The 19,566-nt window shown below is 38.7% G+C and overlaps 1 protein-coding gene across 2 annotated transcripts in view; it reads right to left on the bottom strand.

The window, feature by feature from the left end:
• PLEKHG2 (pleckstrin homology and RhoGEF domain containing G2) overlaps positions 1 to 19,566 on the bottom strand; it is a 135,590-nt gene that overhangs the window by 13,613 nt on the left and 102,411 nt on the right. Inside the window, exons 13-17 of one of the 2 annotated variants that reach the window (XM_053721721.1) lie at positions 15,095 to 15,184; positions 8,465 to 8,587; positions 8,335 to 8,373; positions 3,184 to 3,200; positions 94 to 387 (exon numbers count right to left, since the gene is read on the bottom strand). In XM_053721721.1, the coding sequence (XP_053577696.1) occupies positions 94 to 387; positions 3,184 to 3,200; positions 8,335 to 8,373; positions 8,465 to 8,587; positions 15,095 to 15,184 (563 nt within the window). The remainder of the gene's footprint in view (positions 1 to 93; positions 388 to 3,183; positions 3,201 to 8,334; positions 8,374 to 8,464; positions 8,588 to 15,094; positions 15,185 to 19,566) is intronic. The other variant, XM_053721722.1, reaches the window with a different exon arrangement.

Below are 19,566 nucleotides of genomic sequence, written 5' to 3'. Positions count from 1 at the left end.
AAAATACCTCTAAATTGCCCACTTGTAGTAGTGGAGCATCATTGCCCACAAACATAGGGATAATGTTCACTGTTCACATCACTGTACAGTTACCTGCTCTTCTTCAGTTCCCTGTGTTGTCTCTGTCTCTCCTCCAAGTACCTTGTTTTCCTCCACTTTCCTTGGCTCAGCATTAAGACCTCGTTGACTAAGCAACTCCAGAATTTCTTCAGTGATGGACAAGCTGCCAGACAGTGCGTCTTCAGGCAGACAGAATGATGATTCCTCGGGACCTTCATCACACTCTTCATCAGTGGCTTCTAGAATACTGGATTCCAAAGTGCACACACTATCTGAAGACTTGAGGGAGTTTGAGATTGGGAAGAGTTCTCCCTCACTGCCTGCATGCTGATGAGAGAAAGATATGACTATTGCAGACTCTGTCATATGAGAAAAACAAGCTATGACCTTTTATTTTATATTGAGGATTATTCTTTAAACCTATACATTGTGTTTTTTATATCTAAAAGCAGTTTTTGAAACCGCTTGAGCGTTAACTGCGCTAGAAATAAGCTTTTGGCGCACATCTGGTTGCTCTCATATTACAAGTTGAAAGTAAACAGTTTTCGTTGGCGCACTAACCAGACGTGAGTAAAAAGACAAAACTTGGAATATTGTATGTGCGATTACCTATTACCCCATAGAAGTCAATTGAGCAAAAAAAGTATAAAAAACACCCCACTCGCGCGCAAACACGCATATTCTCAAGTGCACTAACCCAACATGAAAATATGAATATTTCACATGCAATTATTCTTCACATAATGGGCCGGATAAAACAAGCAGCGGATGCTGCTGTCTCCACCCGAAGTTTCTGGCTCGCCGGAAACTAAAGTTAAGAAGCGGAGTTAAAAGGTGGCGGTCTGCAATCATGATTAATAACCCCTGCTAGCGGCCGATTGGCCAGGAATGTGCAGGGGGCGGCATTGCACAAGAATTTCACAAGAAATGCTTGTGGAATGTTAAATGCCATCAGTGTATGCTACAGCGAATCATTTCCGTCCGGCATATAATAAATCTACCCCAATGTATTCCCTCATGGACTTCAATGGAGTGGGAAAAGTGTAGAAAAGTCTGGCAAACCCGATCTCGTTTCTCAAGTTTGCTAACCCGACCTGAAAATTATGAATATTTCACATTCCAATGTTCTTCATGTAGAAGAATATCTTCTATTTATTCACAAATACATATTTCTACATATATCTGATGGTATTTTTGGTACAATATATATCTATATATACATAATCATATATAGGTATAGATAAATACATATATATATATATATATATATATATATATATATATATATATATATATATATATATATATATAGGAAAATCTATTTATAAATACAAAGAACATATTCTGCTATGTGCAGAACATTGGAATGTGAAATATTTACAGTAAATACGTAGTTAAACACTTTATTAAATATGGATATTGCATAAATATGCCTTTTCATGTTTTTCATCTACTTGACTGCTCCAATGCACTTTTATATATATATATATATATATATATATATATATGTGTACAAATGTATTTATGTTTATATGTGTATATATGTCTATAAATACATATATACACAAATAAATACTTATATACACATATATATGCATACATATCCATCTTTAGACATATATATTTATGTATCTCTATGTTAAAGCCCTTTGCCTACTTTTTTTCTAACACCTGAGATCTCATATCTTTGAGCCCTTATAACTTTTTTTGTGCAATATTTTTTAAATATTTTTTATTAGATGGTGTTATTATGAGTGTAACTACTTTGTAATGTATTTTTGATGTGTTTTGTAGCAATCTTTGTTAACCAGAGCTCTGAGGTCGCACTAACCTAACGCATGTTAACTTAAATTGCGCTCAAGAATTTACTTTCAACTTGTAATACGAGCAAAAAAATGGACACGTTCAAACAGCTGCGATAAACCCCTTATCGCTTGCGTGTAACCATTAACGTGCCTTCATAATCTAGCCCTAAATCGTCTATATGATTAGGATTGGCTATGGAAAAAAGGTAAGTGACAGCAATGTGGGCAACCCAATCATAGGATACTATAGCGGCTCCCATACAAAGTAATAGCCATAGCTATCACATGAGAGCTATCATATTTTATCAAAAGTGCATCAATAATTTTGTTTTAATATAGAAAATGCATGTTTAATGCATTGGATTTGATGCAGTAATGTTTCATAAATTCCAAAATGTTGCATTTGGAATTAATGCAATAACTTCAAGTTGTTAAGATTAAGCAAATGTCTATGCAAGGAGAACTCGTTTGTCAATAATAGATATATAAAATAATAGATGTATGCACCTTTATATCTAGTACCCCTCAAAAAAAAAATTTTTGTAAAAAAAAAAAATTCTAATGAGATATTTCTATGAGGCTCTGTTTCATTATAGGATACTATAGCTCAGTTTAGCTAGGGACATTTTATATATATATTTTAAAAAGATTTTTTTTAGATTTCAAATCGATATATATTATATGTACATAAAAGGAGGACAATGAATCCCAAATCATTCTGGCATATATATAACCCAAATGCTTCCACCTATATATATATATATATATATATACATATATATATTTTTATATATATATATATATAACCTTTGTATTCTTTGATTTTTTTAAGGATTTTATATTCGTGGCCACAACACATCTGTTTAAATGATCTGATGTTTAGATTATGATATACATATAATCTGTGTTTGTATTATTAAATATATATTTCTTATATCTGTACTAATAGTGATTTTTTTAATTCCTTATCTTACTTGGATATACACTATTCCAATTACTCTAGAATTAAATTGTTATGTTTTTCCTCGGCTGAACTAGCGCCACTCTACCATCTTTTGTTTACACTGCACAATACCTAACCGTGTTTGAGAGGCCACGGTCTAACCTTAGAGTTGGCAAAGAGGACAGATATAATAGGAATAGGGTCCAGATATAATTTTGATTTATATCGTTTGTCAATAATGTAACAGTAAAAAAAACTAGTTTAAAAAAGCATAATAAAAAAAATTGGCAATAGATTATTCTACTTGGTTTGTGACTATCACATGTGTTTGGAAAACTCACGACATCCAAGACCAAAAATACAATGAAAACTAACCTTGATATGCGCCAATCCTGGAAGAAAACAATAAAAAGAAGAATTACAATGAGGAATGAAGATATAGAAAATCTATAATTGCAACTACAGTTTATATAACAACAGGCTATGAAAGAAGTTCCGCTTGTAATGTGAGGTTCTATCTTAGATTTTCCTCTGATACCAACACAACCTGAATCTGTAATATGAAGTCCTATATCAGGGCTCTAATGCTAACACAAGCTTGGTCTTTAAGCAAAGCCTTATGATATCCTAGCTCCGTTCCTTCTCTGATACCAACACTAGCTCAGTTTGTAACGCAAAGTCCTATCTCAGGTCCTCCTCTGATACTAACACAAGCTCAGTCTGTGACATACAGCCCTATCTTATGTCCTCCTCTGACACTAACACGAGCTCAGTCTGTGACATGCAGCCCTATCTCAGGTCCTCCTCTGACACTATCACAAGCTCAGTCTGTGACATGCAGCCCTATCTCAGGTCCTCCACAAGCTCAGTCTGTGACATGCAGCTCTATCTCATTATGTCCTCCTATGATACTAACACAAGCTCAGTCTGTGACATGCAGCCCTATCTCATGATGTCCTCCTCTGATACTAACACAAGCTTAGTCTGTGCCATGCAGCCCTATCTCATGTCCTCCTCTGACACTATCACAAGCTCAGTCTGTGACATGCAGCCCTATCCCATGATGTCCTCCTCTGATACTAACACAAGCTCAGTCTGTGACATGCAGCCCTATCTCATGATGTCCTCCTCTGATACTAACACAAGCTCAGTCTCTGACATGCAGCCCTATCTCATGATGTCCTCCTCTGATACTAACACAAGCTCAGTCTGTGACATGCAGCCCTATCTCATGATGTCCTCCTCTGATACTAACACAAGCTCAGTCTGTGACATGCAGCCCTATCTCAGGTCCTCCTCTGATACTAACACAAGCTCAGTCTGTGACATGCAGCCCTATCTCATGATGTCCTCCTCTGATACTAACACAAGCTCAGTCTGTGACATGCAGCCCTATCTCATGTCCTCCTCTGACACTATCACAAGCTCAGTCTGTGACATGCAGCCCTATCTCATGTCCTCCTCTGACACTATCACAAGCTCAGTCTGTGACATGCAGCCCTATCTCAGGTCCTCCTCTGAAACTATCACAAGCACAGTCTGTGACATGCAGCCCTATCTTATGTCCTTCTCTGACACCAACACAAGCTCAGTCTGTGACATGCAGCCCTATCTCATGTCCTCCTATGATACTAACACAAGCTCAGTCTGTGACATGCAGCCCTATCTCAGGTCCTCCTCTGACACCAACACAAGCTCAGTCTGTGACATGCAGCCCTATCTCATGATGTCCTCCTATGATACTAACATAAGCTCAGTCTGTGACATGCGGCCCTATCTCAGGTCCTCCTCTGACACTAACACAAGCTCAGTCTGTGACATGCAGCTCTATCTCAGGTCCTCCTCTGACACTAACACACGCTCTGTCTGTGACATGCAGCCCTATCTCATGATGTCCTCCTATGATACTATCACAAGCTCAGTCTGTGACATGCAGCCCTATCTCATGTCCTTCTCTGACACCAACACAAGCTCAGTCTGTGACATGCAGCCCTATCTCAGGTCCTCCTCTGACACTATCACAAGCTCAGTCTGTGACATGCAGCCCTATCTCATGTCCTCCTCTGACACTATCACAAGCTCAGTCTGTGACATGCAGCCCTATCTCATGATGTCCTCCTCTGACACTAACACAAGCTCAGTCTATGACATGCAGCCCTATCTCATGATGTCCTCCTCTGATACTAACACAAGCTCAGTCTGTGACATGCAGCCCTATCTCATGTCCTCCTCTGACACTAACACAAGCTCAGTCTGTGACATGCAGCCCTATCTCATGTCCTCCTCTGACACTATCACAAGCTCAGTCTGTGACATACAGCCCTATCTCAGGTCCTAATCTGACACTATCACAAACTCAGTCTGTGACATGCAGCCCTATCTCAGGTCCTCCTCTGACACTAACACAAGCTCAGTCTGTGGCATGCAGCTCTATCTCAGGTCCTCCTCTGACCCCAACACAAGCTCAGTCTATAACATGCAGCCCTATCTCATGATGTCCTCCTCTGACACTAACACAAGCTCAGTCTATGACATGCAGCCCTATCTCATGATGTCCTCCTCTGATACTAACACAAGCTCAGTCTGTGACATGCAGCCCTATCTCATGTCCTCCTCTGACACTAACACAAGCTCAGTCTGTGACATGCAGCCCTATCTCATGTCCTCCTCTGACACTAACACAAGCTCAGTCTGTGACATGCAGCCCTATCTCATGATGTCCTCCTCTGACACTAACACAAGCTCAGTCTGTGACATGCAGCCCTACCTCATGATGTCCTCCTATGATACTAACACAAGCTCAGTATGTGACATGCAGACCTATCTCATGATGTCCTCCTATGATACTAACACAAGCTCAGTATATGACATGCAGACCTATCTCAGGTCCTCCTCTGACACTATCACAAGCTCAGTCTGTGACATGCAGCCCTATCTCAGGTCCTCCTCTGACACTATCACAAGCTCAGTCTGTGACATGCAGCCCTATCTCATGATGTCCTCCTATGATACTAACACAAGCTCAGTCTGTGGCATGCAGCTCTATCTCAGGTCCACCTCTGACACTAACACAAGCTCAGTCTGTGACATGCAGCTCTATCTCAGGTCCTCCTCTGACACTAACACACGCTCTGTCTGTGACATGCAGCCCTATCTCATGATGTCCTCCTCTGACACTAACACAAGCTCAGTATGTGACATGCAGACCTATCTCAGGTCCTCCTCTGACACTAACACAAGCTCAATCTGTGACATGCAGCCCTATCTCAGGTCCTCCTCTGACACTAACACAAGCTCAGTATGTGACATGCAGACCTATCTCAGGTCCTCCTCTGACACTAACACAAGCTCAATCTGTGACATGCAGCCCTATCTCAGGTCCTCCTCTGATACTATCACAAGCTTAGTCTGTGACATGCAGCCCTATCTCAGGTCCTCCTCTGATACTAACACAAGCTCAGTCTGTGACATGCAGCCCTATCTCATGATGTCCTCCTATGATACTAACACAAGCTCAGTCTGTGGCATGCAGCTCTATCTCAGGTCCTCCTCTGACACTAACACAAGCTCAGTCTGTGACATGCAGCTCTATCTCAGGTCCTCCTCTGACACTAACACAAGCTCAGTCTGTGACATGCAGCCCTATCTCATGTCCTTCTCTGACACCAACACAAGCTCAGTCTGTGACATGCAGCCCTGTGACAGACCCCTCTGTCAACCTCCCTATGGATTATGGATTCAGGCATTATGTTAAGTCACCCTGTGCCCATTATAGGTACAGGGTACAAATCCAACAGTACTGGAGGGGTTAACTTCAGTTTTGAGTAACTGTTGTTGGAGGGGTTAACTTCAGTTTTGAGTAACTGTTTTGTCTAAGACAGTTGGAGTTGTTTTTGAACAAGAAGTAAGCAGGAGAAGGACTATAGTCAAGTATCTGATCAAAAGGACCTGATTTTAAAGAAAACACAGAGCTCTGAGAGTTGAAGGAGAGTGCCAACCAGGTGGGAGACCTGCATAAATCCCAGGCATATAGCCCTCAATAAAGTAGATTCTGTTTTACCCTCAAGACGGAGCTTGGTCTCGTGTTTGTGGGGAAATTAACTGGATTTGTGTGTTGCTGATCCCGTATTCAGGGCATCTTTCATCTGGTATTAACCCTCGATAACAGGTTTATACCATAACAAGCCCTATCTCAGGTCATCCTCTGACACTATCACAAGCTCAGTCTGTGACATGCAGCCCCATCTCAGGTCCTCCTCTGACACTATCACAAGCTCAGTCTGTGACATGCAACACAATCTAATGTCCTCCTCTGACACTAACACAAGCTCAGTCCTTAATTTGATGTGCTATTTCTCAGGCCTTGAACTAATTCTAGGCTGGATTACCAAAAACTATCAAACACAATTTTTTTTTTAAACATATTGTAGTTTTCAGTCTCTCCTTTAGATCTAGAACCTTTAAAAAAGGAACGACAGTCATAGCTCTGGTCTACCCAGTGCTCGTGGAACGGGGCCATTTTTAACCCTAGCTTGCAATTTGAAAATAAGTACTTCACAGCACCGGTCAGTTCTTGTTTCACCTGAATGCTAGTCTGTCTATTTATTTGGTTGGGGATTGCTATACTCACTTTCTTAGCTACATAGCTGCCTGTTGTCAGGAACAGGAGCTACCTAGTTGGGGTAGCCGGTATCCATCAGAGGTGGGCTACAATCACTATGTGGCTACACAGCTGCAGTTGTCAGGGAGGATGCATGACCCTTTTTGGCGGAGGTACCCAGTCGGGGTAGCCGGGGTTCCGTCACATTGTACTTCTTGTTTTCACCTGAATGCTAGTCTGTCTAGTTATTTGGGTGATAATTGCTAAAATCACTTTGCTCTGCTACATAGCGGCTGGTTCCAGGTACAGGAAGGATCTTTTGGCGAAGCTACCCAGTTGGGGTAGCCGGGTTCCGTCACAATCGTCCTTTTTTTTATTAAATCCTTCGTGGAACAACAAACCGGTGCTGTGGAGTACATACTTTGAATTTTCAGGTTTTAGAACCCCTCTTAGCATGATAAAGGGCTATCAAGTTTAATTTTGTCTTTCTACAATTTTTTGAGGTACCTTGCAGTGCTGATGGGACTTCTTAGATAATTTCCCAAGACTAAGTGAGCTTTCGAAAAGTTGGCCTCTGGCAAAAGCTCAGTCTTTAATATGAAGTCCTATCTCATGTCCTCCTCTGATACTAACAAAAGCTCAGTCTGTAAAGTTAATTCCTATGTTAGGTTGTCCTACTAGAATTGTGCTGGCATCTGGTACAGAAAATTACACTTTCAGGGCTTCATTTGCCTTCTGAGTTATTTGTACCAATTTGCACACTCTGCCTAATTATTCTATGTTACCGTTAAATGGTGTTTTCGTGCTATCTTCTCTCTTGCGCATTTCCCTTGATTGCTAATCACCTCACTGTCATATAAATGATGACCTCCCATGATCCCTTCAACACATTGAAAAGGTTGTGTAGAACACATGAAATGACTTACCACTCTGGTCAAATGCTGCCTGAATTTCTTTTGCAGGCTCTGTAATAAATAATAAAATAATGTGAAGACAAATTTAGTAATGTGGAGTTACTTTTTCTGTGTACATTTGCAGTTTTTCCTTATCACTCACCAGATAGCCTACGACCACGGCGGTGCTGGGATCCGCTGTCCATGCCCAAAAGCGTAAATGATTTCTTGCTTCTTTCAGGGCTATACATGAATTTAGGTGGATCTGGAATGCAGACATGGAAAGCTTGGAGCAAACACAGTAGATTTGCATAATCAACAAATGCAAGATAACAAGACAATACAATAGCATTTACTCTGAATTTCAAATGAGTAGTAGATTTTTTTTCTAACAAATTTCAAAGTTATGTATATTTCGTCTCCCCCTGTACCATGTGATAGCCATCAGCCAATCACAAATGCATATACAGGTACGTATAGTCTGTGATATCTTGCATATGCTCAGTAGGAGCTGGTGACTGAATCATGAAAATTTAATTTGACCTGAGTGCCCCTTTAACTCCTGTTTCAATTCAGGGCCATTCTGCCCTTGTGAAATCGGCCCCTAAGAATGGGATTGCTAAATGTCATTTTTAAATGTGGTAGTGATTCCCCCCCCCCCCCCCCCCCCACCGTGTTTCCTACTTTAGCTGTACAAGATATCACGTATGTGTCTTTTAAACACATATACATATATGTGAATTTCTATCCTACCCACTACTGATAGATTATGTAATGGTGATGAATATAGGTTTAATGAATCTAGAATATATATACTGTGTATATATATATATATATATATATATATATATATATATATATATATATATATATATATATATACACATATTGTAAGTTCCTACTGGAATAATCTTGAAAAACTCACTACCATGTTGAGAAGGCAAGTTTTGCAGTGCTCCTTTTGGCTGTTGAATTTGGTGTCCATTTTGTTGTCAATATTTAAAGGGATAGGAAAGGCAAAATTAAACTTGCATGATTCAGATAGAGCAGGTAATTTTCAGGCACTTTTAAATTCACCTATATTTTCAAATGTGCTTTGTTCTCTTGGTATCCCTTGTTGAAAAAGAATACTCACATATCCTACACTAGTGGGAGCTAGCTGGTGATTGGTGCCTGCAGAGATTTGTCTCTTGGCTAACTAGATGTGTTCAGCTCGCTGCCAGTAGGGCAATGCTGTTACTTCAACAAAAGATATAAAGAGAATGAAGCAAATTTGATAATAGTAGTAAATTGGAGAGTTGTTTAAAATTGTATGCTCTATCCAAATGATGAAAGAAAATGTTGGGGTTTCCTGTTCCTTTAATTGATAACTTGTAATCAAGTGGATTGTGAGTGCCAATGTTGATTGGGCAAATTTTCTAATAAATTATCCGATATTTTAAAAATTGTGTTATTGTTTGGATTGTCCATAAAGACAATAAACAAGATTGGAATAAACTCCTATGTGTTAACCCCTGCAAAGCCCCATTAATGGTTTTGGGCTTGTCAAATGGGCTCAAATTTCTTAGTTTTAAAATTCCCTTTATGACTAATATTTCAAAATCTGGAACAAATTTAAAAAAACACAAATTGAATAAAATAATTTGAATAGTTAAGACTTTTGTTTACACATAAAAGGTACTTCTAAAAATGAATATTTATTTTATATATTAAATATGGAAACCTTGTGCAGGAAATTAATCATTTATAATTATATAAATGTATTATATAAAGCCATAATGAAAAAAATGTCTACTAAACCTCTGACCGGGGTATAAATTAGTTTTGTACATATTTAAAAATGTATTCACACAAACCGTGAACCAACTCACAAGAGGGCGCTATATCTACACAAACATGACATACATTTCACAGTATACACCGTAGGTATATAAAAATGTAGAGCATATGTAATGGATGATAAACTCTCATTAAATGTATGATAACATAACAAAAAACATATCCATTCACCAGTCTCTGCAAAAGTTAGTTCAGATGTTGAGCGATGTGCTCAGGATCCCCACACTAGGATTTCAAAACAACTTTTGGCACCTCTCTGTGTTTGGAATTGTTTAAAAATGTATTGCAGCTGAGTCGATCACAGGTGAATGCAACATACACTAATTTCCCTCTAATGCTGAACATTGCTTTAAAATTAAAGGAATATAAAACGTAATTGTGATTCAGACAGAGCAGACCATTTGAAAAAAGTTTCCAATTTACTTCTATTATCAAATTTGCTTTGTTCTCATGATATTCTGTGTTGAAGAGACACCTAGATAGCATCTGAGCACTACATGACAGGAAATAGTGCTGCCATCTAATGCTCTTGCAAATGGATAACATTCTTGCAAAACTGCCGCCATATAGTGCTCCAGAAATGGGCTGGCTTCTAAGCGTCCCTACTTTTCAACAAAAAGATACCAAGAGAACAAATACAAATTCATAATAGAACAGTTTTTTAAAATCACATGCTCTATCTGAATCATGAAAGATAAAATTGGGGTTTCATGTCCCTTTAAGGCATGAGGCTTTCATGTCCCTTTAAGGCATTTTTTTTTTTTTTTTTAAATTTGTTAAAGTTAAACAAGGAAATCTATAAAGTTGGTAAAAAGAAGCTAATAATTTAGGCTTAGATTGCAAGTAGAGCTCTACTGATAGCTCTGGGTGCGATTTCAAGATCAGAAATCGCAAAGATTAGCACGCAATCTGGTATCATCACAAGCCCATGGTAAAACAGTATAAACCCAGTATGTTTAGTGCGGCCGACATCCCTTTAGTCTTATCTCTATATATAGACAATGTGTATGTAGGTCAAGCGCCAAGGTGTGGCCTCAAGCTAGTATACAAAAGACCTCCTAGCTGGTCAAAACAGGGGGAAAGTATACAGCGCCTAAAGATTAGGCTTGAGGCTAAATATTAAATGGAGAATTGATCTGGATATGGTATAAAAAAGATTTATTACAGAGGAGATAGCATATATATAAATGACAGTTTCTACACTTTCATAAAAAATACATAGAAATACATAAAAATACAAAAATTAAAAATACAAATACAAATTTCTATCACTGACTGACTAAAGATCAGTATATCAGCATTCAAGCCCCAAAGGAGATTCAACAATGCTGATAGATCAGGTATTAAATCAATCAGTTAGAAACAATAGCATAAACAATGTTTAAACATTTTAGAACCATGTAATCAAACATCAGGCATCAGTATAGTCATCACTGTCTTGAAAAAGGCCTCTATGTAGGCCGAAACGCGTCGACATTGACATTGGTGAGCATAATTTCAATAGAAGTAGGACTTTCTTATACAATCTACACTATGGTTTGTTTATTTGTTTTCTTTTAGGATTTTTTTCATCTTCTGTTTTTCATCTTCCTTTTTGTGGGATTTTTTAAATGGTCAAATTTGAAACTGTGACTTGCTGCTTATACATATTTTTACATATATATATTTTTAACATTTTTAATTTTTGGGTTTTCACCTTTATTTTCCACTACCTGTGTTTCATCAAAGAGCCGGATCGATAATGGACCCTGCTGGAGGACTCCCCCCCCCCCCCCCCCTTCACAGATAGACTCCTTCACCTCATTTTTTCTCAATTTTTTTCTCACATAATTTTATATATTTTGTATAAATTTTTTTCACCACTGGTCCATTTAGACAAACATTACATTGCACTGTTATAAGGATTTTTCTAATTATTTTTGTTGTACTACGCTTCACTGCAACTGTTTGTTGTATTATACTTCACTTTATTGGATTTCACATACACTCTTTGGGTGAAACATCCCTCAGGAGATCCTTGGTTTATACCACACTGATGACTATACTGATGCCTGATGTTTGATTACACGGTTCTAAAATGTTTAAAGGGCCATAATACCCAAATGTTTAAACACTTGAAAGTGATGCAGCATAGCTGTAAAAAGCTGATTAGAAAATATCACCTGAACATCTCTATGTAAAAAAGAAAGATATTTTACCTCAAAAGTTCCTCAGTAGCCACCTCCCATTGTAAAGGATTTCTAAGCAGCATTTTAGTGTGTCTGTCCTAGGACATCTGAAGGGACTAGCATCGTGCACTCTCATATTATTTCACCAATCAGGTAAAGGAAGCTTACTATGAAATCTCATGAGAGTTAAGTGAAATCTCATGAGATCACAGTAAGAGTTCATGACCTCAGCACTGCTGATGCTGATTGGCTGCTGTTCATTTTTTCATTTTTTATTTTTTTTTACCTGCAGCTGGGCAGCAGCTGAGTATAACTTTTTACACAGAACTTACTCTGCTGAGCTGAGGAAATTGTGAGGTAAAATATCTTCCTTTTTTACATAGAGATGCTCAGGTGATATTTTCCTGTTAGCTTTTTACAGTTATACTGCATCAGTTTCAAGTGATTTAGCATATGAGTATTATGTCCCTTTAAACATTGTTTATGCTATTGTTTCTAACTGATTGATTTAATACCTGATCTATCAGCATTGTTGAATCTCCTTTGGGGCTTGAATGCTGATATACTGATCTTTAGTCAGTCAGTGATAGAGATTTGTATTTGTATTTTTAATTTTTGTATTTCTATGTATTTTTTATGAAAGTGTAGAAACTGTCATTTATATATATGCTATCTCCTCTGTAATAAATCTTTTTTATACCATATCCAGATCAATTCTCCATTTAATATTTAGCCTCAAGCCTAATCTTTAGGTGCTGTATACTTTCCCATTGTTATCTCTCTATATACTCAAATGCCTCCTTATCTGATCTCACTCTATATAATATACACACAACGGCCAAAGTTTAGATACTGACATTTTGTTTCAATAATTTGTATACATTTGGATAGCAACATTTTTAAATGGAAAACACTTAAAGGGACAGCCAACACCAGAATTTTTATTGTTTCAAAAGATAGATGATCCCTTTATTCCCCTTTCCCCAGTTTTGCATAACCAACACGGTTATATTAACCCCTTGAGTGCTAACGACGGCTCTGAGCCATCGCAGCGTTTCCCACTCTGATGCTAACGACGGCTCAGAGCCGTCGCTAGCACTCTCCCACCTTGAGGGAGATTTGGGGGCTCCCACCCGCTCCTTCCCCGGCGATCGGGCCTGCATAGTGACAGGCATCGCCGGGGCTTTACGTTATGCGCAGTGACGTCACGCGCAATGACGTGATGACGTCACGCGCAATGACGTGATGACGTCACCGCACAACTTTATTTATACTTAACTATGTTAAGTATAGGAGCAGGGGGCATGCTGCTTAGAAGCCTGTATCTAAGGCATCAAAGCAGCTACAGAGGCCCAAGACCCACCATTGGAAAGGTAATCGCCTAACCTTTCCAACAGTGTAAATCTTGGGGATCTGGAAAAAAACAAAAACTTTCATTCCCCCCCCCCCCCCAAAAAAAAAAACTTAAAAAAGCTTAGCACCTAGGTGGGAAAGTGCTTAGCCCTCAAAGGGTTAATACACATTTTTACCTCTCTCATTATCTTGTATCTAAGCCTCTGCAGACTGCCCCCTTATTTCAGTTCTTTTGACAGACTTGCATTTTAGCCAATCAGTGCTGGCTCCCAGGTAACTCCACGTGCATGAGCCCAATGTTATCTATCAGACACACATGAACTAATGCCCTCTAGTGATGAAAAAATGTCATAATGCATTTAGATAAGTGGCGGCCTTCAAAGTCTAATAAATTAGCATATGAGCCTACCTAGGTTTAGCTTTCAACTAAGAATAACAAGAGAACAAAGCAAAGTTGATGATAAAAGTAAATTGTAAAGTTGTTTAAAATTACATGCCCTATCTAACTGAATCATGAAAGTTTATTTTTGACTAGACTGTCCCTTTAATGGATTAGAATGGGAGTTATACAGTCTTCCCCTTAAAGGATGATGGTGTCACAGATACTGTCATCAGAAACCCTGAAATAACTCTTTTCTGATTCACATGAAAATACTGACTGTGATTGGAGCGTACACATGTATGCCTTGCTCTTAAATGGCTCGCCAGCTGTACCCTCATCTGGAGCAACAAAATAGTGCACGTTTGACTATATAGTTAATCCCTTTACAGGAATTAATTAGATAGTAGAAGAAATAAACTATTTTAAAGGGACAGTCTGCTCTAGAATTGTTATTGTTTATTAACCATTCCCCAGTTTTGCATAACCAAACCAATTATATTAATGCACTTTTTACCTCTGTAATTACCTTGTATCTAAGCCTCTGCAGACTGACCCCTTATTTCGATTCTTTTGACAGACGCATTTTAGCCAATCAGTGCTGACTCCTGCAACATTATCTGATTGGTTCTTTTTCCTGTCCCTAACAGACACTAGGACGAATCAGGTAATGCAAAAATGGTTGAGGGGAGATACGCTCCAGAGCGCTCTGTTCTAATCAGAGCCTCGGGCGCCGCAACCGCCTCTGGGAACCTAACCATGGGTCCCATCCCCCACTACTGTGCTTTTGCAGGTTCTCGGATAGAATGCGGGTAAAAGCACGTCGTGGGGGGATGGGACCATGGTTGTGGCGCCCGAAACTTTGATTAGAACAGAGCGCTCTGATTATTATCTGATTGGTCCGTATGTCCGTGAGGGACAGGAAGCAGAACCAATCAGATAATGTTGCAAGTGTATTGCCTAGTCATTTTTTACCCTTGTATTTCAAAAGCCTGGGAAGATCAATTGAAGGTAGATGACAGAGTATATAAAAGGCTGCTGACAAAATCCTTACCTGACTGCCTACGGTTGCGGGGGAACGTCCATGAATCATCCATCCGTGGAGATTTCAGGGGCTCTGGACTTACAGGGAAGTCCTGGGAATCTGTCAAAGACAACATGAAAATCAGATGAAAACACTGAAAAATACCAACAGTTGCGTCATCACCAATGTTATGCTCATAATGAATTCCTGATTTCTCTTTTTAACTGGATATCATTGAGTTAAAAGTGGTACTTTGTGAAGCCATTACAGAGGCGAATATATGGAATATAACTAAGGTGACCATATTGCCGTTTTAAAAAGGGACACATATGAAAAATACAAATGTCAGGGCTGTTTTCAGGAATGAAATGTTTTGTATAAGAACCCTGACATATGTATTTTTCATATGTGTCCCTTCTTAAAGCGGCAATATGGTCAGCCTAAATATAACCTTCTAGAATATGTAATACAGTGTAATAAGGTTCAGCCATATGGCTACATTTAACAAGCAGTGAATGGTGCTTCGGAGGCCCCCATCGTTTCCGGCACGCCAGACACTAAGGTTAAGAAGCAGCAGTCATAAGACTGCTGCTCCTTAAAGGGACAGTGAAGTCATAATTAGGCATTTGTGATTTAGACAGAACATACAATTTTAAACAACTTTCCAATTTACTTCTATTATTTAATTTGCTTCCTTCTCTTGTTATCCTTTGCTGAAATGTTTATCTAGGTAATCTCAGGAGCAGCAAAGAACCTAGGTTCTAGCTGTTGATTGGTGGCTGCATATATATATACCGATTGTGATTGGCTCACCCATGTGTTCAGTTAGAAACCAGTAGTGCATTGCCGCTCCCTCAACAAATGATACCAAGAGAATGAAGCAAATTTGATAATAAAAGTAAACTAGAAAGTTGTTTAAGATTATATGTTCTACCCAAATCATGAAAGAAAATTTTTGGGTTTCATATCCCGTTAACCCCTTAAGGACCACAGCACGTTTCCATTTTCTGTCCTTTTGGGACCAGGGCTATTTTTAAATTTTCTGCGGTATTTGTGTTTAGCTGTAATTTTCCTATTACTCATTTACTGTACCCACACATATTATATACCGTTTTTCTCGTTATTAAATTGACTTTCTAAAGATACCATTATTTTCATCATATCTTATAATTTACTATAATAAAATTTATAAAATATGAGGAAAAAATGGAAAAAAACACACTTTTTTATCTTTGACCCCCAAAATCTGTTACACATCTACAACCACCAAAAAACACCCATGCTAAATAGTTTCTAAATATTGTCCTGAGTTTAGAAATACCCAATGTTTACATGTTCTTTGCTTTTTTTGCAAGTTATAGGGCCATAAATATAAGTAGCACTTGGCTATTTCCAAACCACTTTTTTTTCAAAATTAGCGCTAGTTACATTGGAACCCTGATATCTGTCAGGAATACCTGAATATCCCTTGACATGTATATATATTTTTTTAGAAAACAACCCAAAGTATTTATCTAGGCCCATTTTGGTATATTTCATGCCACCATTTCACCGCCAAATGCGATCAAATAAAAAAAAATCGTTCACTTTTTCACAAACTTTTTCACAAATTTTAGGTTTCTCACTGAAATTAATTACAAACAGCTTGTGCAATTATGGCACAAATGGTTGTAAATGCTTCTCTGGGATCCCCTTTGTTCAGCAATAGCAGACATATATGGCTTTGGCGTTGCTTTTTTGGTAATTAGAAGGCCGCTAAATGCTGCTGCGCATCACACGTGTATTATGTCTAGCAGTGAAGGGGTTAATTAGGTAGCTTGTAGGGAGCTTGCAGGGTTAATTTTACCTTAAGTGTAGAGATCAGCCTCCCACCTGACACATCACACCCCCTGATCCCTCCCAAACCGCTCTCTTCCCTCCCCCACCCCACAATTGTCCCCGCTATCTTAAGTACTGGCAAAAAGTCTGCTAGTTCTAAAATAAAAGTGTTGCTGATTTCTTTGGGGCAATGCTAGCATTCCCTACCTTATGGTTTCATTGTTTTATCTATATTTTGATTTTTAATACATTTTATTTTAATAATTTTATTTTTATATTGGAACCTTGTCTTACTTACCTACCAATAACCTATCACTCTCCCGGCGGAGTCTCTGGTTGCATTTATTGTAGCACAGCTACAGAATTTTTTTACACCCCAGAGTTCCAGGGCCCCTGTGTTCCAGTGTTCCGGTTACCAGTCTGTTCAGTGAGATGGGTTGCTGTTAAACATCCAGTCTGCCTCTGATAGCACTATCTGAGTGCTCTTCACAAATGTGAGTACCCTGATTAGGGTTTTATATTGACACCATCTTGTTATATTACTGGTACACACAGGCGCTTTGTCTGTTGCTTTTTCTCCAGATTTGATGTTACCTGGTTCCTGCACTCGGGCTAATCAGTGAGCTGGGTTGCTGTCAAATATCCAGCCTGTGCCTAATAGCACTGTCTGAGTGCTCTTCACAAATGTGAGTACCCTGACTAGGGTTCATTGATAGTGATTATTTTGTTTTATTATTGGTACACACAGGCGCCTCTCTTGTTTTCCAATTTTTCATATTTTTATTTAGGTGGCGGCGATGTTAAGGGCGGCAGATTAGGAGTTAATAACATTATGTAGGGGCGGCAGATTAGGGGTGTTTAGACATGTTTTTTTTTTGTTTTGTTTAAATATATTTTTATTGAAACAATTTTCAGTTAACATTTACAAGCATATGAATAACAAAATTCAATAAAATCTTACCGTTTACAAATAGTATTGTTATATTATGTTAGTCATTTCTGTGGAAGAGCTTAGGGGGAGAGGGGTATGGAGGAAGAAAGATGGAAAGTGAATATCAAGGGGGAGAGAGAGAAAAGACTAGAGAAGAGAGGATGTGAGAAGTTAAGGGTAGTATGGCTTGTAGTTCACTATATTAGTGGAAGTTTGCTAGTCTGGTGGAGGCTTTTAGGCAAGCTGGGCATTTGCTCGTTGATATAGTGTAGTGAGAGTACATGAGACACAGAGAAAGGAGGAATGGGAGAGGGAAAGGGAGAGGGAGGGGGAGAGGATCGGAAGGATATGGTATATTATATGTAAACTGTTAGACATCCTATCATCAATGCAAGGCAGATTATGACACATATTGTCTTACTCTAGTACATGGGTGATTCAAGGCAGATTTAGAATACAAAACAGTCTTAAAACATTCAAAAGCTGAGTTATCATAATCTAACTCCATAACTTATCAGGTCTAAGTATTGATTCAATTCTTTGTTGGGGCTCAAGGTGCTAGTATCTCTATATGGCCTTTTGTTATTTACAGATAATGGGATATATCAATTGCTGAGGTTGGGGCTGGGGGGGCCAAATCTACAATTTTACCTAAGGCAACATCTTTTGGGCAGCCTAGATGATAATCCAATCATGCATACAAAAGTTATTATAATGCTTAGAGCAGCCCTAGTTACTAATCTTATCTATCTTTGTGTAATTGTGCAAGTATATAGAATTATAACAATTAGGTGAGGTATAACATAAACTAAATGCAACAAAACATTGTGAGTAACAGAGATCATCTCCTTCAGAGATCAAAAGAGAATTTTTAAATAATTATTACTCAGCATATCAACACTTATGAAAACATAGTAGATAACCGTAGGCAGTTCTTTTTTGAGTCTGGTATGGGGTAAACAATCAACCCATTTGCATTGTATAATGAACATATAGTTACGTGACTCCTTCAGGGTGGTTGAACTTTAACGGCAATGTTATTGGTTTGTCGTCTTTTAGACAGTGGGGTTGCATTATCCATCCATGGTCTCCTTTGTGATTTGATGGCTTCTAGCTTGCTCGGTAGTGAAGGTTGCATAGCTGGATCTTGTTGCATAGCTGGATCTTGTAATTCAGGTGGCGGAATCCCCAATTGTTGACAGAATTGTTCTGCATCTGGTGGGAAGGGGCATTCAAATTTTTTCCCGTTTTTAACAGCTACAACAGAAGTTGGAAACCCCCATCTGTACGAATCTGCAGAGCATGGAGATGAGTGGTTAAAAAAAGAAAAATCTTTTCTTTTTTGGAGCGTTCTTGCTGATAAGTCCTGGTATATTTGTATCCGGTGACCTTGAAATTGAATAGATGGTTGTTTTCTTGCATAGTTATAAATAGTTTCTCTGTGTTGAAAATTTTGGAAATGTACAATAATGTCACGAGGAGGTGAATTATCCAGTGGCTTAGAGCGTAAAGATCTGTGGGCTCTATCCAGAGTGATATCTGATAAAGTGCCAGAATTTATCTTTATAAGATCTGCAAAGAGGGATTGTAAGTAGTCCCAGTCAAGGAGGGTGCCGGCAGTGAGTGAAGTCAGTCGCAAGTGCAACGTGACCCGGCCGGCTGGCCTCCAACCCTGCAGTGCACAAAGTTCAACTACTGCTTATAAGACAGTGACTGCGGCGGCTGGATGGTTCAGATTGTAAGTTCTTAGCTG

This window comes from Bombina bombina, chromosome 7, assembly GCF_027579735.1.
Source record: "Bombina bombina isolate aBomBom1 chromosome 7, aBomBom1.pri, whole genome shotgun sequence".
NCBI classification, from domain to species: Eukaryota; Metazoa; Chordata; class Amphibia; order Anura; family Bombinatoridae; genus Bombina; species Bombina bombina.
This window is presented reverse-complemented; position numbering and strand designations above follow the sequence as displayed.